Source organism: Ctenopharyngodon idella, chromosome 20 (genome assembly GCF_019924925.1).
Source record: "Ctenopharyngodon idella isolate HZGC_01 chromosome 20, HZGC01, whole genome shotgun sequence".
Lineage (NCBI taxonomy): Eukaryota > Metazoa > Chordata > Actinopteri > Cypriniformes > Xenocyprididae > Ctenopharyngodon > Ctenopharyngodon idella.
The window spans coordinates 9,146,635-9,173,377 of NC_067239.1; the positions used below are offsets into that span (position 1 = coordinate 9,146,635).

Below are 26,743 nucleotides of genomic sequence, written 5' to 3' on the forward strand. Positions count from 1 at the left end.
GGGAAATGTAGTTCATTTCTCCACCACCGCCACTGCCGGAAGTAGGGATTTAGTTCCACGCAACTACATTACCCAGACTACTAAACCGTTCCTCACCTGCTCATAACATTTACTCACAACATGGCACCTGCTGGCGGGGGTGTTGTGCTGGCGGCTCTGTCGCTGCTGTACTTATGTGGAGCTATTTTATCCAGCGAGTATTTCTCCACTTTGACTTTCTTCAACAGTGACCTTCACAAGCACGGCTGCAGCTCTCCAGCCGAGTGGGAGGAGTATGCGGCGGACTGCGGTGAGCTTCTGCCACGTCCTGATCTTTCTGATGAATATCTGTATGCGTCTCACTCTCTTCCGCTTACAGTGACGCGAACTTGACGGGATCATACATGCAGAAACTAAGATCATACAGGAGAAACTCACATTATAAATGCAGAAACTCACACCATACAGCAGAAACTCAAAGCATTCGTGCAGAAACTATAAAAATGCTCGTAGAAACTCACATAATGCATAAAACTGGTGCCTCATGCATGTGTTTCTTAATGCTATATAAACATGCTGCAGGAAAACTTTCATTGGGTGTCACTGAGTTCATGATTGCTTAGTTTCAGCAGATGTAGTTTGGTATTACCATGGTTATTTGTACATGATACTATGGTAATATCATGGTATTCAAACATGTAACTAACATGTAGGAATATGTAAATCCTGTGGTCTTTGAATATGTTAATCATTAAGTACCACCATGGTTTTAATTGGGGTATAAATAGTATGAGTCCACTATTTTCAGTAGTAACAATAACTGTAGGAACTAACTATTGTATTGTCAAAAACTATTGTTACCATTGTGACTTGGGATTCTGTTTCAGGTTTTGTTTTGATCCAAAGGAGGGGCCATAAAACACAATCCCAAGTAATCCATCATAAAAGAACCTAATGTAATCGAATACTTCCTTACTATATAGTTTGCAAAAAAAAAAAAAAAAGCCAACAGAGTAGTATGTCCAAATACATAATATTCGAAAAACAGTAGGTGAAAAGTACCCGGATGACCTACTTCTTCCGGCGAGATTCTGTAGTGTGCAGTCAGTGGACACTTTACTATCCCATGAGGCCACAGGACAGGATTTATAAATGGCAGTGAATGACACTATTGACACTGGCACTGTAGGTCTCGTGACAATGACAGCATGGCAGATGTAGTGATATACGTCTGATTTTAGTCATACTACACACAGTCATACTATAGCAACATACTTTTTTAACGGTCACAAAGTAAATTGAAATGTTGTACCTACTCAGACAGTATGAGATTTCGAATGTCAGACACTTTATGCACTCAACTGTCACAGCTTTTCTTATGTAGCGGAGGGAGAGGGCCTATGAGATATTGAATGACAAAATAAGTTGAGTACATGGTGCATAGTATATAGTGCGTCATTTGAGAAACAGCTAAAATCGTTTGGTTTTTTTTTTTTTTTTTTTCTTTTTTCTTTTTTCTTTTGTCACATCCAGTAACTGTTTTGCTTTCTTTCTTTTTTTTTCTTTTTTTCTCTTTGGTCCCTCAGAGTCATCTATTCTGCAGTTGGAGGATCCAGACTGTGAAGAGGGGAGCAACCCTCCCTGCGAGTCCATCTTTTCACTCAATGCAGAAAAAATACTTGTGAGTTGGATTTGCATTATACTGCACAGTTAAAGGAACAGTTCAGTCCAAAACGAAAATTTTGTCATTATTTATTTATTTACTTGTTTCGTTCCAAACCCATTTGATTCACTTATGGTCAGCCAGTGAAGACCATAAGCTGGCATTATGCAAATTAGTTACAAACCTATGTATAGTAGTTCATGCAGGAATTAAGAGTGGAATTACTGACTACTCATTTCAGGTCGTTCCAAATCGGTTCTTTCTTTTAGGAGACGATAGGTCTAATTCCCTAATAATCGCATGGATTATTTGTATTTATATGCACAGGAGAACTTCTCACGTAAAATTTCTGCCTAATTCACAAAATGTGTGTACGCACATGGATTTGTTCTTGAAGGGTTAGTTTGTTCATCTTCAGAAGCAGTACTGAGCCAGAACTTCGGTTACCGGCTCAGTATTGGCAGACGCTGTTCATGTGAGCAGCACGACTCATGCATGTGATGCTGACGCAGGATCTGGCCAATAATGAGTCGCTGTTCTGACGTAAAACCTGGAAGCGCTGGACGTAAACAGCTTAAGAGAATGACACAGAAGAGAAGATATTGTTGAATAAAGTCGTTATTTTTGTTTTGTTTTTGCGCACAAAAAGTATTCTCGACGCTTCATAACATTAAGGTTGAACCACTGTAGTCATGTCGACGGTTTTAACAATGTCTTTAGTACCTTTCTGGACCTTGACAGTGGTTGTTAAGTTGCTGTCTATTGAGGAGTCATAAAGCTCTCGGATTTCATCAAAAATATCTTAATTTGTGTTCCGAAAGTCTTACGGGTTTGGAACAACATGAAGTTGAGTAATTAAATGACAGAATTTTCATTTTTGGGTGAACTAACCCTTTAACCTTGTTCTTACATCAGTGAATTTGGAGTTTTCTAAATGAGCGACCGCGTACACAAGGTTAGTAATTTGCATAAAACACGGTTTCAGGTGAACTATTCTTTAAACATCTCTTTAAAAACTTAGAACACTGTAAATAGACACATGAATAAAGAGTGTCAAAACCAAAACACTTCCTATTTAGCAAAAAAAAGTTTTTCTCATTCTCTGTGATTGTGGATCCCTTTGCATTTTTTTTGTAACCACCGGTGGGTTGGATTGATTGCAAGAGGTCAACAGACTTCCTGACATGTTTTTCTTTCTTTCTCTCTTTCTGTCACCACAGAATCAGGCAAAGTTGTTTGTCGAACAGCGTAGGTTTCCTTTCGCTGTAGAAAACCAAAATACCAATGAAGAACTTGGTATGTGCCAAAGATATTTGTCATTGTCTTTTGCATATGTTTTTATGTGATGTAAACCTCAAATGCTCTTTTGTTTTTATATCAGCTATAGGCTACGTTCTCATTGGAAATGGCCTCTATGATGAAGCTATCAAACACTTCTCCTTACTGCTACAGGTCAGTTTCATTGAGGCCTGATGTAAACATAATGATACAATGTTTATTCGGCATTATTCCATTATTCCAAAATAGAAAAAACCTGCTCCGTCTCTGAAAGGACTTCCCTTTTTGGCTATTGTCACTCAAACTATTGATTAATGTTAACTAATAGCCAAATAGCGATTTAGGTATTATTTTAGGCAGTTAGTGTACAGCAGGCATTTGCTTTTATTAGCAGTAGCAGCAGCAAAAAAAAAAAAAAAAATGTTTAAAATTATTAAAATCATATGTGTAGCCTTTATATAAAGGTCTGTTTATACCACGTTAATACCAGATTCTGACTTGTAAAAAGCATTCACATCCTTGTAGAACTCGTAATTACTAGTAAACTTAACTGAACTTGTAAACCGACTTGGGGGCTTAAAATTAAAGTAATCTTGTAATATTTCAGTGTAATAATTCCTATAATTGACTGCTGTTAATGTCTTAAAGGGATAGTTCACCCAAAAATTAAAATTATCCCATGATTTTCTCACCCTCAAGCCATCTTAGGTGTACATGACTATTTTCTTTCAGACGAACACAATCGGAGATATATTTAAAAATATCCTGGCTCTTCCTCTTTTGGGTGAACTGTCCCTTTAATAATGCAAGATGAATCTGAAAATAATCAAAAGACATGTCTAATGTCTTATTAAATGCGATAAATAAACTTTAAAAGTTATTAAAAAGGCATTTGCATAACAACTGTCACTTGTTGTATTGTTGGTTTGTCTATTGATTAGTCAGGTTACACAGATTAATTTTAGCATTAATAGTTTTGCCATAGTTATAATATTCGGAGTCTGTATAGAACGTCTGTCACGGTGTGACAGCGGGTCGCCTCATAGGAGCCGTCATTTTGAGGTCACATGACCATCCGAATACTACTCACTTAGGCTGTGATCCACTCCAAATTTTTATGCCCTTCACTCACTAACTTCCCTCCGTCTCGTGGACTCAGATGTGCGTCATTGCTTACGTTGCATGAGTGCCCACTACTGGCGGAACTCGTGCATAAGGTTTAAATGAAATGCACTAAGCCCTTGATCACTTGGAATTCACTATGGAGCTGATTTATTATTTAAACCCCTTTTTTACTTATGAATTTGTTTTATGTTGTATTATGCGATTAAATCTCAACATAATTAATATATTATAGACTATTATGCGATTAATTCTCAAAATAATTAATAAATCATAAACTTCAGTTAAGCGTGATCTGCTGTGATGTCACAATCAAGTTGAATTGTGCGATATAGAGCTCCTTGAAGTGTACATCAGAGTAGACTCGCTCCCTCTGTCAAAATCAAGGGGACGAGGGTCTGTCCATATAAACTTCCCTCGTCCACTTCACGAAGTGGAACGCACTTAAATATGGCAGGGGAAGTTTCTGAGGGGAAGTGCTTAGGGAAGTTTGTGAGTGCATTTCTAAAATTGGAGTGGAACGCAGCCTTGATTATCTTGGTAACCTTGTTATTAGAAACATTTCATGATCCAATCAGTTAAAATAGCCCATGTATTCACATTCTAGAAGTGAAAGTTGTGAAGGACAAATCATGTTGAAATATTACTGTATCAATTATGCATACAGTTGAGAGTATAACAACAGAAACATTCTAACATTCATTGAGTAGTGATAGTTAACAAGGCGATGATTGTGCAGTGATAGTGGACTTATTATAAGTACTTTTACAAAAGGACTGTCCTCTGTCACCTCAGGGAGATCCTGAACTGGTCAGTGCCATCTATGGAAGGGGAATAGCATATGGCAAAAAGAGTCTGCAGGTAAGTCAGTTGTTTTAAACTACTAGTCAAAAGTTTGGTATAATTAAGGTCTTTTAATGTTTTTAAAAGAAGTATCTTATGCTCACTAAGGCTGCATGTATTTGATCAAAAATACAGTAAAATCAGTAATATTGTGAAGTATTATTACCATTTAAAAGAATGATTTTGTATTTTTATTCCAGTCTTCAGTGTCACATGATGAAGAAATATTTCTTATTATTATCAATGTTCAATCAAAACAGTTGTGCTACTGCTACTTAACATTTTTTTTTTGGAAACCATAATGCACTATCATTCAAAAGTTTGGGTTAAGTAAGACTTAACAACAACAACAACAACAACAAAATTAAGAAAGATTTCTATTTGAAGTAAATGCTGTTCATTGAACTTTCTATTCGTCAAAGAATCCTGAGGAAAAATATTAAGTAGCAAAAACTGTTTTCAGCGTTGATAATAAGAATTATTATTACTAACTGAGCACCATTATTAATTGATAATATGAATGATTTCTGAAGGATCATGTGACACTGAAGACTGGAGTAATGATGCTGAAAATTCAGCTTTGCATCACAGGAATAAATTACATTTAAAATGTATTCAAATAAAAAAGTTATTTTAAATTGTAATAATATTTAATCTGTTTTTACTGTGTTTTTGATCAAATAAATGCAGCCTTGGCGAACATAAAAGACTTCTTTCAAAAACATAAAAAAAAAAAGTAATTATTGCAAACTTTTGACTGGTAGTGTATGTATGTTCCCTTATCAAACACTACTAAATATATTCATGCTCCTATTGATGGCTGTACGTACAAATTAAAGGGATAGTTTACCCTAAAATAATAATAAAAAAAAGTCATCATTTACTCACCCTGCTGTGGTTCTAATGCAGTATGCCATTCTTTATTTTTCGGACCACAAAATGAGAAAAAAAAAAAGTCCCGCTTGCGCTTGTCCATATAATTGCAGTGAATAGCAACCAGCATCAAGCTTTTAAAAAAAGACACAAAAGTATCACAGAATGGTCTGATGTTACACGTGTCATATACTACAAGTGTTCTGGGCGTATATGATAGGGTTTGGTAAAAAACAAACCAAATGTAATGTGTTATTTAATGAAAATCCTGCCCTTGGTCGTTGGACTTCTGTGCACAGCAACACAACGTATGCGTTTGTGAGACTCTGTTCACTCCGACTCACCCAAGTTGTGAGAAATCAAGATGGAAGGGGACCTATAATTCTCCATTTACAAGATGTAATTTAAGTCTCTGGTGTCTCCAGAATGTGTCTGTGAAGTTTCAGCTCAAAATACCCCCACAGATCATTTATAATTTGCCCCTATTTGGGTGTGAGCAAACACACACCGTTTGTGTGTGTCCCTTTAAATACAAATGAGCTGCTGCTCCCGGCCTCCTTTCCAAAAGAGGGTGGAGCTTTAACAGCTCTTGCTTCGGTTGCTCAACAACAACAAAACTGGAGAATCTCACGCAGCCAAAATGCGATTGTCAGTAACGGTGTTCAGCCTTATATTGTTCAAACTGGAGCTGGAAACTGACGGAGAGACTCAGGAAGAAGTTACAACTTTTAGAATGCATCTGGACATTTCTGAATGGTTAGTGTATAAATTTATGTAGTTGCTGTAGAGTTGATTCAACTCATCGACTAGCATCTGCCGTCATGTTAATGTTTTGTGCAAATCCAGCATTGAATTGATCCTCGTTTGTAAAGCAGTCTGGCGTAAAATGAAGGCATGGTAACACTCTTCTACAACAACTCTTCCTCTTCTCTTTGTTGTGTGTTCCCAGGGGCAGGGTTTATGTATTTTTTGTGGGTTTGTGATGTCACCAACCCGGGAAGAAGCTCGTTGTAGTCCCTACCAGCCATTTCTGAAGTAAATATCTCCCTTTGCATTGAACTTTGAGCATCGTAACTGCAGATGCTGTTTATGCTCAAACACAGCAACATTACTTTTGCGACTTTTTTTAAAAGGTTGATTTTCCTCACTATTTACTGCCATTATAGGGATGAGCGCGAGCGGGACATTTTTTTACATCTTTCCTTTTGTGGTCTGAAAAAGAAAGAAGAGCATACGGCATTAGAACAACACCAGGGTGAGTAAACGATGACTTAATTTTCATTTTAAAGTGAACTAAGTAGCTCTCACTCTCTCTAAAGGACATAAAGAATGCAGACTTGGCTCTGTATGAGTTGAGCAGAGTGATCACACTGGAGCCCAGCAGACCAGAAGTGTATGAGCAGAGGGCGGAGGTAAGGAAAGAGGGATTGAAATCTTTCACACACAAAAAAAAAAACCTTTTGTTTAGAAATAAATCAACCAAGGCTGTGCTTATAAAGTATTTCGTGTTAATAATGAAGCATGTGATTTCAGATTCTGTCTCCTCTGGGCCGCATCAGTGAAGCTCTGTCAGACCTGACTAAAGCCATACAACTGCAGCCTTCAGCCCGACTCTACAGACACAGAGGAACACTGCTCTTCATATCAGAGGTACACACGCTTGATACAGCAGCCGCCTTATCAGTCAAGATGCACTTTGGTTTTGACTTAAATAGACTGAAGTGTTATTGTAACATATAGATCACTTCATATAATGTCTATCCCAAAGATAACGCTGTATCTATATGCCGTGGGTACGGAGTCTGGGAACATCAAGTTTTTCAGCTTTAGCACATGTGAAGAGATTTTTTTTTTTTTTTTTTATTATGCAAGTGCACAGTAATTATGATTGATACATGATAAATACAGTGCAAATTTTTAGTTATACGGGTGTTATCATAAGGAATTAAGAAAGATAAGAGGTCATTGTACTATGAAAAATAAACTGAAACTTTTAGAACTTTCTCACCAATTCAAAAATAGCATTTATTGAAATCAAGCTGCTAAAATGAATTCCTAACTTATATGTTGTAATATAACAGAAATTAATACACTACACTACTAACAATAGACAATGGACCTTTTTTGCACATAAAATTTTGCCAAAATGTTGCTAATGCGTCTTCCCTGTTACTTCAGTCTTCAGTATCATATTAGAATGATTTCTGAAAGATCAAGAAATATTTCTTGTTATTATCAATGTTTTCAGCAGTTTTTCTGCTTAATATTTTTGTGGAAACCATGATACATTTTTTTTTTCAAGATTCTTTAAAGAATAGAATGTTCAAAAGCACAGCATTTATTTGAAATATGATTGATTTTGTAACAATGTAAATAAAGACTTTACTGTCACTTTTGATCAATTTAATGCATGTTTGCTGAAAAAAAGTAGTTGTTGCTAAATAAGAATAATTTATTTAAAAAAAAAAAAAAAAAAAGAAGTGCTCATTGATGAATAAGATTTACAGGCGTCTTCCTTTCTCTCCTTGTTTTTCAGGATTATATGGCAGCAATGGATGATTTCCAGCAGTCTCTAGAGCTAAAGAAGAACCAGCCCATCGCTATGCTCTATAAAGGGCTGACATTCTTCCACAGGGGTCTCCTTAAAGTAAAAAAAAACCCTTTAAATCACAAACTGCAATACAGAATGCCCTGATTCAAAAAACATATGCAGTTTAGATGTAAGATCATCTGGACTGACATTTAAAGAGATATTGGGCAGTAGACTATATTTACTGTAATTGACAAAATTTACAGTCTATGATACTACTAAAATGTTGTTTTCTGCATGCAGGAGGCCATAGAGGTGTTTAAAGAAGCTCTCAAATTAAAGTCGGACTTCATAGATGCATATAAAAGCTTGGGTCAGGCTTACAGGTGTGGTGCTACTGACACATGATGATTTTAACAGTCAGTCCTTTTAAATGTTCCTCTGGAGCCAATTTACATGTGTGTGTGTGTTTGTTTGTTTGGTCAGGGAGTTGGGTGATTTCGAGAATGCAATGGAGAGTTTCCAGAAAGCTCTGTTACTGGATCAGAACCACATTCAGTCACTCCAGCTCAGGGGAATGATGCTGTACCACCACGGCAGCCTGCAAGAGGCCATCGGCAACTTTAAGGTAAATCAAATGTGTGTGTCATAAATGTGTTGTTTGTAAGGGATAATCCACGGCTAACTGTGCATTAAACAATTATAATGCACTATGCGGAGGCAAAGAACTGCACGACGCAAAGCATTCAAATCGTGTAATGCACAGCTAGCCGTGAATTATCCCGATTATACCATGGTCATTTGCCAACATTGAGAAGTTAAAGCTGTTATTAAAGTTTGCAGCACAATATTTGACTACAAGGGTAAAAATAATGGTTATTTTTGTTAATTATGTCTCTTTAGATAGAGAGAGAGATGTGCGTGTGAATTACCTGTGTCTGTGCAGCGTTTCTCTACTAGCAATGAAGCTGTGAGTTTAATTACTTCAAAAACAGCAATATTCCCCCCTCGTTGCTGAGAAATATAATGTAGCGATTTCATTAATAGCAGCGTTGATAACAAGTTTCTGTGCTCATGTATGTTTCTGTGTGTGCGCAGCATGATCTCCGATCTCTTTGTGCGAATGACGTGTGTGTGCACTTCAATGAAAGCAGCACATTAATACAGAACGGTGATTAAACTGACTGGAACTACCTGTGCATTAAATGGTTTTAATGCACACCTTCCAGCCAATCAGAATCGAGTATTCAGACAGACTATGGTATAATTACCTTTATGTTAGCAATATTAGTCCTTGAAAACATGAACTACAAATTAATATGAAGTAGACTCATTACTTAATCTAATAAATGTTCAGGATTAATCAGTGCAAATTTCATAATCTTCTATCAAAATTTTGTAAAATTTTTATGCCTTTTCTTCACTGCTGATGTAACCATGGCCACATATCCATGATGGGTAAAATCAAGTTCTGCTGTACATTATTTCCCAGTAAATATTTACTTTTAATTGGAAATGTTACTTTAAAGTAGAATGAATATGAGGAAGAATAGTGTAATTTCATATAAGCTTTAACAAAAATACAAGCTTCACATTTCTGCTTTAAAAGCCTCTGGAATGCCTTGTACCATTGACATTTTTGTGTTTTTACAAACTAAGGGATGAGTCGAAATGATCTTCTATGGTAAATGACAACACGTCATAGATGCTGTCCGTAGAGTTTAAAGGGATAGTTCTGCAAAAAATGGCAAATTCTTTACAAACTCTCATTGTTTATTTAAATGGAGACTCGCTTGCGTCAGTTGGACTCCTTATTGAATATCGGCTAGACTTTCTTTAGTCAGGATGACTTGTGCAATTCCCTCTTTGCAACATCAATAACATTGATTTTTTTTTTTTTTTAAATGAAAAAGTTCATTGTCATTATGTTACTTATACATGGTTGTTTATTATATACACAGTATTTTTCATTCTTGTATTTCTTGTATTGTTTTATTAATTTCTTGTTTTGAATCACAAAACGAACACGTTTTTCAGTTATTCTGATGAGATGTTGACAGTTCACTGGTGGATGTGTGTCATCTGCTGTCATGAGCTCAGAGTCTTGTGGTTGTTTGTTTGTTTGTTTCACTTGTGTCTTTATCATGTTGTCTTTCAGAGATGTCTGCAGCTGGAGCCCTATAATGAGGTGTGTCAGTACATGAAGGGTCTCAGTCATGTGACCATGGGTCAGTTCTACGAGGGCATTAAAGCTCAGACTAAAGTCATGCTCAATGACCCTCTCTTGGGACAGAAAGCCAGCTCTGAATATCTCAAAGTCAAATATCTCAGAGGTGAGAAATTAGAGCTCTTTAATAACTTTGATTATATCATTAACAAACATTACATAGTGCTTAACAGGTCAGTAATTCTCAGTTGCTTCACTATTTTGTGTTAGTCATCAAGATTAGTCATCAAACGTGCTGCATAACACAAGAATGAACCTCACTGGTTCAAACGGAAGCTCAAACGTGCTGTGTAGCACAAGAATGAACCTCATTGGTTCTTGTAGAAGCTCAAACATGCTGCGTAACATGAAAATGAACCTCATTGGTTCTTGTGGAAGCTGAAACGTGCTGTGTAACACTTGAGAATGAACCTCATTGGTTCTTGCGGAAGCTGAAACATGCTGTGTAACACAAGAAAGAATTAACCTCATTTTTGTGGAAGCTCCAACGTGCTGCTTAACACGAGAATGAACCTCATTGGTTCTTGCGGAAGCTCAAACATGCTGCGTAACACACAAGAATGAACCTCATTGGTTCTAGTGGAAGCTCAAACGTGCTGCGTAACACGAGAACAAACCTAATTGGTTCTTACAGAAGATCAAACATGCTGCGAAACACGAGAATGAACCTCATTGGTTCTTGCGGAAGCTCAAACGTGCTGTGTAACACTTGAGAATGAACCTAATTGGTTCTTGCAGAAGATCAAACGTGCTGTGTCACACGAGAATGAACCTCATTGGTTCTAGTTGAAGCTCAAACGTGCTGTGCAACACATGAGAATGAACCTCATTGGTTGTTGCAGAAGCTCAAACGGAAGCTCATATATGAATTTTTTTGATAATAAACCATTTAAAGTTGAAATATGCCTCTGTTTCTTTCTCGTGATAGAATACTCTCGTTATTTACACTCTCATCTGGATGTACCTGTTGCGGAATATAATGTTGATCAGGATTTGCCTGGAAACTTTAAGAACCACTGGGCCAAAAATCTTCCCTTCCTCATCGAGGACTATGAAGAACAGCCTGGACTTCAGCCTCATATTAAGTGAGTTTACAAACAAAATCAGTCTTTTGTGTTATTGGGAATCAGGGACATTTTAATCTTATTTATATGTATTTTTCACATCGTAACTTTTTTTTTTATTCCCACGTTGTCTCTCTTTGTCTTGTAGAGATGTTCTACCTCAGAACTTTGACAGTTACTCTGCTGAAGTTCAGAAGCTCATCTGTACAGCCGATCACCTCGGCGCACTGATGCAGTACGACACATTAGGGTTCCTACCAAACCTCAGAATACACCGAGGTCAGAGCTCTTGAAAATCACTAAATAATAAAATTTGTATTCAAGTCATTGTATTTATGAATTGCATTTTTAATGTTGTGTTGTGTTTGTGTAGCGATGGGTTTGGCCACCATAGAGGTAATGCAGGCCATGCAGCGCACCTGGAGTAACTCGAAGGTTCGAGTCAACGGAAAGACCAGACAGCTGCAGTGGAGAGACATGTTTGACATTGCAGTGAAATGGAGAAGGTCAGATTCCAGCCAACATGCCTGAGCTCTTCTCACGACTCTGTTGAGGGTGTTACCAAGTGTTAGGCTTGATGATTGATCTTTGCTGTTTTGTGTGTGTGTGTTCATGGGTGTGAGTAGGATTGCAGATCCAGACCAGCCTGTGCTGTGGTTGGATCAGATGCCTGCCAGGAGTCTTAGCAGAGGATTTAACAACCACATTAACCTCATCAGGTGTTGTATCTGCCCACAACGTGTCATTTGCTCTGTAAAGCTACCAGTGCTAATCGCTTAAAGGGATAGTTGACCCCAAAAATGAAAATTCTGTCATCATTTACTCACCCTCAAGTTGTTCAAAACCTGTATAATTTTCTTTGTTCTGTTGAACACAAAGGAAGATATTTTGAAGAATAAAATTTATACAGAACAAAGAAATTTATACAGATTTGGAACAACTTGAGGGTGAGGAAATGATGACAGAATTTTCATTTTTGGGGTCAACTATCCCTTTAACAACTTTGTTTGGCTTTTAAGGGCCGTTTTAATAATCGTTCTAATTCTCCGTGCCACAACGGTAACGATACAAAGGAACAATATCATTGTAATCACTTTCAGAACGCTAAAAACATTGGTGGCCAATCAGAAAAGCGCTCAAGCATTTGTATTATGTTAAAATTCAGGGGCAAGATCATGGGTTCGATTCCCAGCAAAATTCACATGCATTAACAAAGCACTTTTCTTGTAAATATTTACCCTTTGACGTATACAATCACACCGTTGTGATTAGAATGTTCAGTGCGTCATGTGATCAACTGCTAAATTCAAATCTGCTTTTGTGCTTTGGCTGGCACTGAGCCAGAGACAGATGTGCGCAGCACTCCTCATATATCACATCTGTTCAGTGTTTTCAGCCACCAAGTGCTTATACTAGCAAAAACATTCATAGTTTGTAAAAATACACACTGATGTCTTTGGAAGCTGCAATAATAATTGAGAAAATAACCTTTCAAATATATATTTCACATTGTGTTTTATTTGCTGTAACTATATAGGTTTCTCTGTTTTTCTCCAAGTTGACTGGCCAATAACTTTCTTGTCTTTAGGGAGAACTGGATGAATTCATGTGTAAATATGTGTAAAAGACTTTGCAGCATAAACAATCATGGTGGTGTACATAGCCCAATATGACTTGTCGAGTAACTAACATAATCATTATAAAAGTATTTAAAACACATTACATTTACTTACACATATTTGAGAATCGGAAAATCAAATATGTCACAATCTAGTTAATATTTGAAGTATAAGAAGAAAAAGAAAAGAAACCGATGACCTACGCAAATCATACAGTGTCAAGTGTCACATGACTAGCTTAACATGTTGCCATGGAAATAGGAATGTGATGCGTTTTTTTTATTTTAGGGTACACATGATGCTGATGTGGCTTGGGCAAAAATTGACTTTGACACCCCTCTAACCTGTCAACTTGCATGCCAATAAAATTCCGATAAAATTTTCATTGCTCATGGTTATAGTTTGAAACTATGGAAGCTCATTTCTGCCACATGAGGAAAAAAAACATGTTCTGATAAGTCATGATTATTACTAAAATTATGAGATTAACAAGTCAAATTTGGCATGTCATAATTTTGATATTTTATGTCATAATCTTTTTTTTTTTTTTTGTCATAATTCTGACTTTCTTTCATAGTTTCAAGTTTTTGTCATAATTTCTACTTCAAGTATTCTTTTCGATTTAAGTCAAAATTAATACTTATAGTTGAAATTATGACAAAAAGTCGAAACTATGACTTAAATAGTCAAAACTATGACTAAATCAGAATACTGACTTAAATCAAAATTATGATTTAACCCAATATTATGACATAAGTCAATATTTCGATTTAGTCATAGTTTCGACTATTTATATCATAATTATGACTTACCAGTGCATGATGTTTTTCTTTTCTTATGTAGTGGAAATGGGCTTCCATATGAAACAGACCTAAACCAATTGGTTTGGTTGTTTTATAGTGTTTTAATTGCTTTTCTGTTGTTTCACAGAGGGCAGATCATAAATATCAGATATCTGGAGTATTTCAGTAGTATTCTCATCTTCGTAAAGGACAGAATACTGGTTTATCATGGGTGAGTTATGTTTTGTTTTGTTTTTTTGGCAGGAGTTTTTTTTTTTTAAATACTGGCAAAAGCCATTCATTCATTCATTCATTCACAACCTTCATTCATTCATTCACAACCTTCATTCATTCATTCACAACCTTCATTCATTCATTCATTCACAACCTTTATTCATTCATTCACAACCTTCATTCATTCATTCATTCATTCACAACCTTCATTCATTCATTCACAACCTTCATTCATTCACAACCTTCATTCATTCACAACCTTCATTCATTCACAACCTTCATTCATTCATTCATTCATTCACAACCTTCATTCATTCATTCATTCATTCACAACCTTCATTCATTCATTCATTCATTCACAACCTTCATTCATTCATTCATTCATTCATTCACAACCTTCATTCATTCACAACCTTATTCATTAACAATATGCAATTCATTGATGGTAACACTTTACAATAAGGTTCATTACTTAACATAAGTTAACTAATGAACAGACAAAGAAAACTGTATTTTCATTAACTAACGTTAACGAAGATTAGTAAATACAGTAACAAATGTATTGCTCATGGTTAGTTCATGTTAGTTAATACATTAACTAATGTTTAACTAATGAACCTTATTGTAAAGTGTTAGCTCATTAATTTATTAATTTGTTCAAGCATCTCATTCTTTTACATACACTTCTTCTTTTTTTTTTTTCTTTTTTTTTTTACTAAATTAATAATTTTATTTAGCAAGGACTCATGAAATTGATAAAAATTGATGGTAAAATCATTTATAACATTACAAAAGAATGTAATTATTTTTTAATGAAAAAAATACAACCTTGTTGAGCATAAGAGACTTCTTTTAAAAAACATAAAAAAAGAATCTTACTGTTTCTAAACATTTCAGTGCTAGTGTAAATCACTCATCCATTTACATACTCTGCTCATTCACTGACACACCAGTCAAACAGGTACATACACTATATTGCCAAAAGTTTTGGGGCACCTGCCTTTACGTGCACATGAACTTTAATGACATCCCATTCTTAATCTGTAGGGTTTAATATGGAGTTGGCCCACCCTTTGCAGCTATTACAGCCTCAACTCATCTGGGAAGGCTTTCCACAAGGTTTAGGAGTGTGTTTATGGGAGTTTTTGACCATTCTTCTAGAAGTGCATTTGTGAGGTCAGGCAGTGATGTTGGCGAGAAGGCCTGGCTCGCAGTCTCCGCTCTAATTCATCCCAAAGGTGTTCTGTCGGGTGGAGGTCAGGACTCTGTGCAGGCCAGTCAAGTTCCTCCACACCAAACTCGCTCATCCATGTCTTTATGGACCTTGCTTTGTGCACTGGTGCTCAGTCATGTTGGAACAGGGAGTGTCCATCCCCAAGCTTTTTTCACAAAGTTGGGAGCATGAAATTGTCCAAAATGTCTTGGTATGCTGAAGCATTAAGAGTTCCTTTCACTGGAACTAAGGGGCCAAACTCAACCCCTGAAAAACAACCCCACACCACAATCCCCCCTCCGCCAAACTTTACACTTGGCACAATGCAGTCAGGCGAGTACCGTTCTCCTGGCAACCGCCAAACCCAGACTCGTCCATTGGATTGCCAGACAAAGAACCGTTATTCGTCACTCCAGAGAACACGTCTCCACTGCTCTAGAGTCCAGTGGCGGCGTGCTTTACACCACTGCATCCGACGCTTTGCATTGCACTTGGTGATGTAAGGCTTGGATGCAGCTGCTCTGCCATGGAAACCCATTCCATGAAGCTCTCTACGCACTGTTCTTGAGCTAATCTGAAGGCCACACAAAGTTTGGAGGTCTGTAGCTATTGACTCTGCAGAAAGTTGGCGACTTCTGCGCACTGTGCGCCTCAGCATGCGCTGACCTCACTCTGTGATTTTACATGGCCTACCACTTCGTGGCTGAGTTGCTGTTGTTCCCAAATGCTTCCACTTTATGATACCACTTACAGTTGACCGTGGAATATTTAGTAGTGAGGAAATTTCACAAATGGACTTATTGCACAGGTGGCAACCTGTCACAGATTCCACGCTTAAATTCACTGAGCTCCTGAGAGCGACCCATTCTTTCACAAATGTTTGTAGAAGCAGTCTGCATGCCTAGGTGCTTGATTTTATACACCTGTGGCCATGGAAGTGATTGGAACACTTGAATTCAATGATTTGGAGGGGTGTCCCAATACTTTTGGCAATATAGTGTATTTTATTCGCCTTGTAAAATGATTCATTCATCTTTTATTCTTTGTCCATTTATAAATACACCATATTCATGTTGATAAATGTGTCCTCTCTCCATCAGGGCGTATAACCCTCGGGGCCTTCAGGAAGTCAAGCAGGCTCTGGAAAATGTTAATAAAGTGGAGGATCTGCTGCCCATCATGAAGGTAACATGAGTGTTAAACAAGAGTTTTACAGCTGCTTGTCACAGTGTTTTAATCACCTAATTATTATCATTAAATGGATCATTTGTGTGCTAAACAAATGCAATTTTAACAATCTTTTGGGTTAGACAAGGTCTGACTGTATGAAAGACTAAAAACATCTTTCTCATCCTAATAGATTACCAGTAATTAATGTCAAGATATGTTTTTTTTTTTTTCAACATTCATATTTTTCATATGATAATACTAAATCTGTGTTAATAAAGAACTTCTAATCTTGAGTGTTGTAGCCTCTGATAAACACATGGGAAATGATTGCTCATAATTTTATTTGCCTGTTCATAACTACGATTGATATTTCACACTTACATTTTGTGTTTTTAAATAGCCACATTTATAATAAACATGCAAGTTTTCATAAACCGCATGAAGATAGTTTCTCTGATATGTTTCTGTGCGTGTTTTCATATCTGAAGCAGTTCAACAGTAAAACCAGAGATGGTTTCACAGTCAATTCTAAAGTGCCCAGTATGAAGGATCCTGGGAAAGAATACGACGGTTTCACCATCACCATCACCGGAGATCGGTGAGAACTTCCACCTGAATTATTCTAAAATATTATGCCTTCAAAGTTTGTGTTCTTTAGTATATTTTCAGTTTATGGGATGGAGCAGGCCATGTTTTCTATTCTATTGACTTTCATATGCAGGTGTGTGGATGGGCTTCTGCAGGAGCAGATGATTAATATGATTAATATAATATAATGCTTCAGGGAACAGATTGTATGAAAATTATATATTTCAGACATTCTTAAATGCACACAGTTATGAGAGGTTATCTATATCTGTATGTGCTTCATGATATCTAGATTTTTTTTCCACACTGTTTTTCACTAAATAAATATTTAATATGCACCAATATAATCATAAGTAGTCAAATACTATATTACTGTATTTACTTAAATATATTTGTACAAAAACATTTAAATATGTGAAAAATGCCACTTGGAGACTTGGAGACCATTATGATGACACAAACAAATCATTGAATTAAGTTTTGAATCGATTTATTGAACTGGGCAGTTTGAGGTAATTAATTAAAATAAATCAAACTGACCATCTGCTTTGTAATTTTAACAATAATAAATTAAAATATTTTGTTGAGGGTCGTGAATTTGTGACACGGGCACGATCCTACTTATGGAATATCGGCCTTCCGAACAGAACCAAATTCCCAATGACTTCCTTTGAGGGGGTAAAAACTTTCACATAACTCATATAGAGTATTTAAGCTGTCTTATCGCTAGCAAAGTGTAACAACTAGCCTAGGACAACGTGCTAAAATATGTTAGAAACTTGCTAGCAGCATGCTAAAAGTTTTTAGCAGTGTGCTAAAACATGCTAGCAACATGTAAAACAGGGTAACAACATGTTAAAACAGGTTAGAAATATGCTAAATCATGCTAGCAGTGTTAAAACATGCTAGAATCATTCTGAAAGCTTTTTTAAAACCATATTAAACTTTTAGACAAGGGTTTATCCAGCCAACATCAAAGTTTATCTTCAAACGCTGCTGAAAAAAACAGCTAAACTAGCCAGCTAAACTTTGGGTCTCTCAGAAACTCTCTAAATCCAGCCTGCTAATATCAGCCATCCATCATTTTTTTTTCATCAGGGGACTTTATCCATATAGTTGTTATTTTTTTAATCTACATATACTAATCAACTTCTGTAATAAAATAGCCAGTTTTACCATTCTTTTTCTCACATGGTTCCTAATGCAACAATGTGTAAAGGCTGCTTAGCAGTTTGTACAGTGTTTTTACATGCTTGTTTCGGCCCTTATTTTGTGTCATATGCTAATGATTTTGTGGTGTGTGTGTGTGTGTGTGTGTGTGTGTGTGTGTGTGTGTGTTAGAGTGGGAAACATGCTATTTTCAGTAGAAACTCAGACCACAGATGAGAGGACGCAGCAGTATCAGTCAGAAATTGAAGCTCTCTATAAAGATCTCACTGCCAAAGGCAAAACCCTGATGCTCTCCACTGAACTAGGGGTAAGGACATCTGTTTGCGTGTCTGTCAGTCTCTGTTCTTCTCCGTACACCTCTGAGCATCAATTTCACAAGCTCCTCTATCTCCTGCTAAACCTGTCGTGTGACTGCTGGCGTGTGTTCATTAGTCACTTATCTTAAAGCAAATTAATTCAGTGTCACGTAAACGCAGTCTCACTGCAGTGCTCACAGCTCTGGAATCTGCACCTGTCTGACCTGTTACACAGAGAATCATTGGAGTTCTGTGACCTGTGTGTCTTGTCTCTCTCGCTCACACACACTAACAGTCCCACTTACACTGTTACACCCATTTCTCTCTGTCTGTTTTCCTAGATGACAGCAATATTCATTTTTCAGTTTTATAATATTTTATAAGAAACATTAGATCATATATATACAATTTATGCTGCAATTTATATCATCTCGATTCATTATTAAACAGTCTGCCAAAAGTTAAGAGATTTTTATAAAATTTTTTTATACAAAAGTGCATTAAAATGCATATTAAACTATGGTAACTGGACAACTGAATTAAAGTGATAGTTCACCCAAAAATGAAAATTGTCATCATTTACTCACCCTCAAGTTGTTCCAAACCTGTATTCATTTCTTTTTGTTGAACACAAAGGAAGATATTTTGAAGAAAGTTTGTAACCAGGCTGCTTTGGGGCACCATTGACTTCCATAGTAGGAAAAATAAATACTATGGAAGTCAGTGGTGCCCCAGAACTGTTCAGTTTCCCGCATTCTTCAAAATGTCTTATTTTGTGTTCAACGGAACAAAGAAACTCATACAGGTTTGGAACAACTTGAGGGTGAGTAAATGATGACAGAATTTTCATTTTTGGGTGAACTATCCCTTTAAGCAATTCAGCAAAGTGATAGTCATGTGATGACAATGCATTTTTTTTTTTTTCCAGGGCTGTCAAGCGATTGATTTTTTTTTTTTTTTTTTTTTTTTTTTTTTTAATCTAATTAATTACATGATGTGGCAATTAATTAATCTAATTAATCGCAATTTAATCACAGTCATTATTGTGTAAAGCATCAAATAGACATTACAAAAAGTAGCTTCAGAAAGAAATATTTGATTTGATTCAACATAGAATTTATTACACATGAACTTGTGGACTTTTCAGTTTGGGGTGAACTATACTTTAAAAAAAAAATGTAATTAATATGTAAATATAATTTATTTATTTTTTTTTTAATAAAATTAGACTCTAAATAAGAAACTAAAACTGCCAGGAGGTGGCGGTAAATGTCTTAGTGGTTAAGTTGTTCATTCATTCGATTCATTCAAACAGCTGATTCATTCAGCTGGTTCTCTTCAGGCTTGTTGGACCTGAAGCAGCGCTACACGGAATGATTGGTGTATGATATCAAGATAGAGATCAGTAAAGTAGTCTGTGAAGCGTCATTTCAAGTCCAACAAGTCTTTTATGAATGGTCCGCTAAATCATTAGTTTCACTCGGTTCATTTAAAACGCGGATTCAGAAATCAAACACTGCTGTGTGTTGTGCGGAGATGAACGGTTCTGCTTTGTAATTATAGTTTCATTGGCAAAACTGAACAAAACAGACCATATTGTGTCTAAAATAACACACTGATTCTTGAGATAAGGGACAAAACATGTTTTATAAGTTAGTTTTTATTATTTAATAATACATTATTTTCAAAATGATATATTTGTAGACAAAGGTCTCAGCTAATGAACCAAGGGAACAGGTTTTTCTGAAAATGTTCATTTATTTACTTCCGAACTTAATTTGTGTCAACTCCGTCAGACACATTTAAATGATATGATATGATATATATAAGACCGGTTCTATGTGATATGATTAGATCTAGTGTATGATTAAAACAATGAGTGGGTCTGGTGACGTTTTGCTTGACTCCAAATGAGTTTAGTAAGTCTGTAAACGCAACTCCTAATGCATCATTTGTATTATCTGTGTGGATGTTAAAAAATCTCAATCAGCGCTTTATCAATGTTGACCAATGAGAAACTCTTCAACATAGGGCCCTGGGGAAAATCAGCATAGGGCACTGGAGGTCTATATACGGTAGCCAGAGCAGGGCATAACAGGATTTTTTTTTTTTTTTTTTTTTTTTCTATCTGAAAGTGTAACTGTAACGGTTCTGGATAAATAAGGAGGAGAAGGCAGGTTCGGCTTAAGGTCCTATTTATTATAACCACTCTTGAGTGTAAAAACAAAAACAGTAGCGCCACTCGTGCTTCATGGCAACAATCACTTTCTTCAGTCTTTAGCTTTACAAGCAAGCCTCTTTGTGTGCCCGAGTCCACCAGTCTCTCTCTGCTTTGGCCCATCACATGTCAGTTTTTATTCTTTCCATGCCAATCACTGCAATAAGATACAGGTGTTAGTCACGCTGCACTTCACCTACTTATGCACCGCTCGTCTCCTGCCTCGTTCTCCCGTTTGTGACTCCACTGAACCTCATCCCCCTTGTCACAGTAACATTTAGCACAAGCACTTCAAACGAATTAAACCGGCGATTCTCCAATTTAATAACTTTAGAACACACTTCACGAGAGAACACAGTCACAGAGTGACAAAGCAATGAGATAAATAAATTAGTGCTGTCAACGTTAACGCATGCGATTAATTTTTTTCCAGTTTAACGCATTAAAAATATTAACGCAATTAACGCAGCGTCCGTTTTTTTCTGTCATCCTTTGGCTAGCATTACATATGATCACGCACTTATTCATGCAAATGCTTTTAAACCATTTAAACGCTAAAAGAGAAAAAGAGAACGTACTGTCTGTGAATGTCCTCTTAAAGTGACAGCAACCACTAATGCCGTCTGTTACTGAAGATAATGAAAGAACAAAGGTAACAGAGAAAATTACTCACTGCTGTTGACTAAAGAACTTTTGTAGCTTTAATAATGATTATCTATATTTAATTTAGGCTATAAATTATGCAGTGCAGACTGTTTGGTAACTTTATTCAATTTCTGTAGGCTATTTTTCCTATCTGTTAGGAAGAAAAGGAAAGGCATTCATAAAAAGATGCCATTAAACAAGTATTTAAAATATACTATCTTTATGTTGTTTCTTTATGTTGTTTTAATTTGGAGATTAATTGTGAAATTATTACATTATAAAATATATTAAAAACGTAAGTGTTTTTAATTGCAATTAATCGTGATTAATCACAGAAAAAACTGTGATTAATCGAGTTATTTTTTTTAATCGATTGACAGCACTAAAATAAATAAATATAAACAAACATACAACCGTGATGTTTACTGTTATTATAGTAGCATTCATTGCCTTTCTTTCTCTCTCTAGGACGCAGATGCCGTGTGTAATTTAATTCTTTCTCTGGTGTATTACTTCTGTAACCTCATGCCACTGTCCAGAGGCTCCAGGTAAGAAAACAGTTTAATTTCTCTGTTTAAAGAATATTTATGCCTGCATGAGAAATAGGATTTTAAATTTTAGTCTATGAGTGGCATTAAAAACTGTAGAAATCAGTTGGCAATTTATTGATTTTAAAATGAACATATTTAATTAATGTTTTAGGTAAAAATAATAATAATCTTTGATTCTGCTGAGACAAAGCATAAGAGTTTAAAGCAGTTTAAATACTTTCAGGCTTTGTCAAGGCAGAATCAAAGTTTATTTTTTAAAATTGGTTTAAAAGTTGTTCCTTGGAATTTGAAGATAAATATAGGTAAATCTCAAGTCAGAAAAACCATGAAATAAATAGGTGGGTGCTAGGGGTTTGGGGATCTGAATTAATAATTAATACATAATCAATACAAAGCATTGTTAATAGCATTTTAAGATAATTGCTTTTATTAATTTAGGTGTTGATATTGAGAGTTATACTTTTTAAAGGATTGAAAAGGAATAAGAAAAGCATTTGCCAAATACATGCTAAAAAATACTATTTAAAAGATGTATTTAGATATATTTTAAAAGGTGAACTAAATAACAGTACATTTGTCGGTTTTACATTGCAAATAGATTTGTTAATATTTTTACTTTCAGATTAATAAATTGATCATTAATTGCGTATGTGTTTACTCCTACTAAGATTGGACAAGTTTCTCCATCATACGCAAAACAAAGATTAAGCAACATTAAACTAGTGATGTAAGTGAACTTGCATCACATCATTTATACCGTATTGTAACGAATTATCAAAAAGGATGGTGAGGACTTGGTTCTTTCTGTCCATTGTTTGTTGGTTGGATGGATGCAGATCTGAATGTGAGCTTGCAGTCGATTGTACGAACCTGAGCTAAGTTTAAAGGGGCTATATGTAAGAATTTTCATGTGTTAATTGCTTTTTTATTGCCAATGTGTGAACAGCTTGTATCAAAACTTAAAAAAACGAATCCTTCCCTGACTTCCTAGGTTGTCTATGAAAGCCCGTAGACTGATTTTTATGTGAAGGACTCAAAATCAAAAGGATGTGACGTTTAGCTCCTCTTATGTTCAATGACACATTAAACAAATGCTTATACAATATTCAGGATAATGCAGAAAAGAGCCATTCTGTAATGTAATGTCATTGTGTCATGCAAAGAAAAGGGATTCATTCAAATTATAGTCTCATAGAGCCAGATCTATAAAGTCTCTAGTCTCAAATTTACTTTATAATTTTAATTACCTCATCTGTCAACATGATGCAGGTGAATCGCAGAGAGCTGGTGCAAACATATCCACATCACTATGATCAGATGCTTTAACTGCTGTTTTGTCTTTTTTAATTTTTTTATTTTGCTATTGAGAGGAAAACATGCAGCGCATATTTACATATTTATCTAAACGTCGCTCTCAGCGGTGTGGATGGCGTCGGGATGTTAAGTAACAGTATATCGCTGTGATGCAATTTTTTTTTTTTTTTTTTTACTTCTAAGCAAAGAACGAAAAAGAGCTTCGCCATGATTATATTGGGGCCTTGAATCATGTTCAGTCTCTTGTACATTACGTGTGCATGAGCACGAGCAATAAGTTGCTGGCTGCAGTTCACTTAACGGCCACCGGTGTCGCTAATAACAATTCTACATATAGCCCCTTTAAGTAGACTAAATGATTGGAAAAGTCTGGCATACGTCACCATAGACAAGTCTGTCATTTCACCAGAAATTACATTTTGATTCATAATTACAAGGTCAAATAAAAAAAACATTGGATTAATAGTTCACAATAAGGTAATTTAAAGGGGACCTATTATGCAAAATTCACTTTTATAAGGTGTTTGAACACTTATGTGTGTCCGCAGTGTTTAAACAACCAGCCTGTAATGATAAAAATCCACTCACTCCTTTTTTTTTTTTTTATAATTCCCATAAATCAGAAGCAGTCTCTTCAAAAGAGCAGATTCAATTTCTTCCCTACAATGATGTCATCATAGGGAGAAGCCCCACCCAAAACCATCTGCCCTATTAGCATAGACACAGCCCTGAGTGAGAAGCACTAAGAGAGTCCGGCATTTCTGTATCCTCACTGTAGCAGAGATATTACAAGTGTTGTGTTTTGGGATGCACCAATGAGCATAAGAGTCTCCTTAGATTCCCGCCATCTGAGTCACTGAGGACATTGTGGTTAAATTTCATTTTTGAAGGAAATGTCCCAAAGAAAGTAGGTAAAGTCTACGTTTGCGCCAATCATTTGGACTGCTTCACAAACAAGGGTCTGTTCAATGCTGTATTTTCACAAAGATTGATTCTGAAAGATGGGTCAATACCAACACTTCATGCTCAAACTTCATATCCAGAACTGATGCTGCCCTTACATGCAGTCTAAATTATCGTAAACAAGAGTTTCCTAGTTAAAAATTGCACATAAAATCCCTTTCTGACATTTTTGGTGCGTGAGATTGTCCTGTTTAGTTGTTGCTGGTATGCTGGAGCATGAGCTCTTGAAACTCTGTCCTCTTCTGGAAAGGGGGCTGGGAGCAACAGCTTATTTGCATTTAAAGGGACACTCAAAAATGGCACGTTTTTGCTTACACCTGAAAAGTGGCAATTTTAACATGCTATAAAAAATTATCTGTGTGGTATTTTGAGCTAAAACTTCATATACTGTACATACTCTTGGGACATCAGACTTATTTTACATCTTGTAAAAAGGGGCATAATAGGTCTCCTTTAAGATGCTTCTAGAAGATAGATATTGTACATTTCCATTTCATGCTGACTTGAACAATTTTTCAATAACAGCAGACTATATTTCAAAACTTTGTTTGTTATACCTGCTTATTTAAAATTGCTGTTATTCCTCCAGTGTTGTGGCGTATTCTGTCGTCATGGGAGCTCTGATGGCCAGTGGGAAAGAGGTCCTGGGCCGAATCCCATCTGGAAAGGTAAAGACATAAATAATGTTATTGCACTTACAGTTACTGTATAAGTATCTGTTGCAATGCATAACTTTTTCTGATTCGTCACCCAGCTGTTTGACTTCGAGGCTATGACTACAGCCAATCCAGATCGCTTCAGTAAGACCGTCAAGAGTTGGATGAATTTAAAGAGGTATGACAAGAAGCTACAACTTATATTACTGATGCTCACATTCATACTAGTAACACTTTCGTCTTTCTTTCTCTGTTATTAGTTTGCCAAGTTGGTACCAGAACCTTCCGTCAGTTTCAGAGACGTTCCAGTTAACAAGGACCATGATTGAAGTTCTAAATACAGACTCATCTTCGCACTGTCCCAAGAAATCCTAAACTTGAAATACCATCCAATTATTCAAAACTCAAACAAGGGCCGTCTCTACTCAGGGCATCTTTGCTCACAGTTCTCACTTTTACATGGTTTTACATATCAAATTTCAGTGCAAATTCTCTTTGATTTTAGCTTTCCACAAACATGGAGAAGAGAGTTGACTCTTTGTTCAAATTTTAAATTAAATATAAATTTGTGTTGCTGTTTATTATGTAATTAAAGTTCAGCAATTGCAAGCATAATCTGAGTTGAAAAAATAAATAAATAAAACAGCAGGAAATGTAGCAGAATATAAATTAAAAAATCTTTATTAAATTATTATTCATCAGTTGCTTTTTAGTTTTAGAATCAAATCGGTGACTGGTTGCAGAGATGTCCTTTGAAGAGTATATCAAGCAATATTATTCAGATCTGAGTTCCTTTCTGAATACTTGAACACAGTGGGGAAAGATGTTTGCAAATGTTTTTGTTGTTTGAAAGGCAGATTTTACCATGTTTACTGTCCACACTGGCTTCTTTATTATTCTTTTTGTCGTCTCTACTTAATGGCTCAACTGAATAATGCGCGATGAGATTCTGGAGATGTTCATCTGATCTTAAACACTGGAAACAGTTAAACCTCAATCTTCAGTTGATGAAGGCAAAAAAGTCTTACCTTTCCTTAATCTTATAAATCCTTAATTTTATTTTAGCATCTTCTTAAGTGACCATTTTAAGTAGCTTTTCGGTTTTCTCATTCATGTGGTTGGTGCTTAATGGAAAAATACTTATTTCCTTTATTTTTTCCTGTGAAAATGTAAGAACAACAGTGTTTTTTTTTTTCATGAGGGGAAATAAAGGTGGGTTCTTTAACGCACAAGAAAAAAAAAACCTTTAAAATGGAAAATCTATGACTTCATTTGATCGAGCAGCCACAGTCAATAAAATCAGTTGAAAGAAACCAGTGTTGTTGTGTTTACTCTGTTTTTAATCCCTTTTTTGTGGAGCAAAATCAAAAATATATCTTTTTTTTTATTTATCTTTTTTTTTATTATTGTTATTATTATTATTATTATTATTATTATTATTAGTAATAATTAAATAATAATAATAATAATAATAATAATATTATTTTAACTTCTACAATATTTATACTGACCAGGGTAGGCAAGAAGGCGGCTTGTAGTATACAGTACATCCACTAGGTGGTACGTGTTCTAGGGTCCGTGCGTCCCGGAAGCTGGTCTGATACATTTATTTAAACTTGTCACTGTTTTTTCAATTCAATTTCTATTTCAGTTTCTCGGTGATATTTTTTTTGACGTAAATTGTCCAAACATACTCCAAACGACTGGAGAAAAAAAAAACAACAACAACAACAACGATAACACGT

General features: G+C 35.8%; 1 protein-coding gene across 2 annotated transcripts; it reads left to right on the forward strand.

Moving 5' to 3' along the window:
- The first annotated feature begins 32 nt into the window (after positions 1–32).
- Positions 33–26,311, forward strand: ttc13 (tetratricopeptide repeat domain 13). 2 transcript variants are annotated; one of them, XM_051875050.1, is made up of 23 exons: positions 33–289; positions 1,566–1,660; positions 2,863–2,938; positions 3,024–3,094; positions 4,838–4,903; positions 7,078–7,170; positions 7,292–7,408; positions 8,295–8,405; positions 8,592–8,674; positions 8,775–8,916; positions 10,447–10,621; positions 11,444–11,600; positions 11,728–11,858; positions 11,953–12,085; positions 12,206–12,298; positions 14,129–14,212; positions 16,528–16,612; positions 17,089–17,195; positions 18,527–18,662; positions 21,983–22,062; positions 24,932–25,010; positions 25,097–25,176; positions 25,259–26,311. In XM_051875050.1, the coding sequence occupies exons 1-23, from the start codon at positions 121–123 to the stop codon at positions 25,371–25,373; spliced, it is 2,478 nt and encodes an 825-aa protein (XP_051731010.1). In that variant the 5' UTR covers positions 33–120; the 3' UTR covers positions 25,374–26,311. The 2 variants fall into 2 exon arrangements, with proteins under 2 accessions (XP_051731010.1, XP_051731008.1); XM_051875048.1 differs by having other exon boundaries at positions 39–289; positions 17,086–17,195.
- The last annotated feature ends 432 nt before the right edge of the window (positions 26,312–26,743 follow it).

Excerpts from the sequence above, each read along its gene's own strand:
- ttc13 (XM_051875048.1), top strand. The coding sequence starts at position 121 with ATGGCACCTGCTGGCGGGGGTGTTGTGCTGGCGGCTCTGTCGCTGCTG. Across the intron at positions 4,904-7,077 it reads ATGGCAAAAAGAGTCTGCAG|GACATAAAGAATGCAGACTT; the intron begins GTAAGTCAGTTG and ends CTCTCTCTAAAG. Across the intron at positions 18,663-21,982 it reads TGCTCTCCACTGAACTAGGG|GACGCAGATGCCGTGTGTAA; the intron begins GTAAGGACATCT and ends TTCTCTCTCTAG.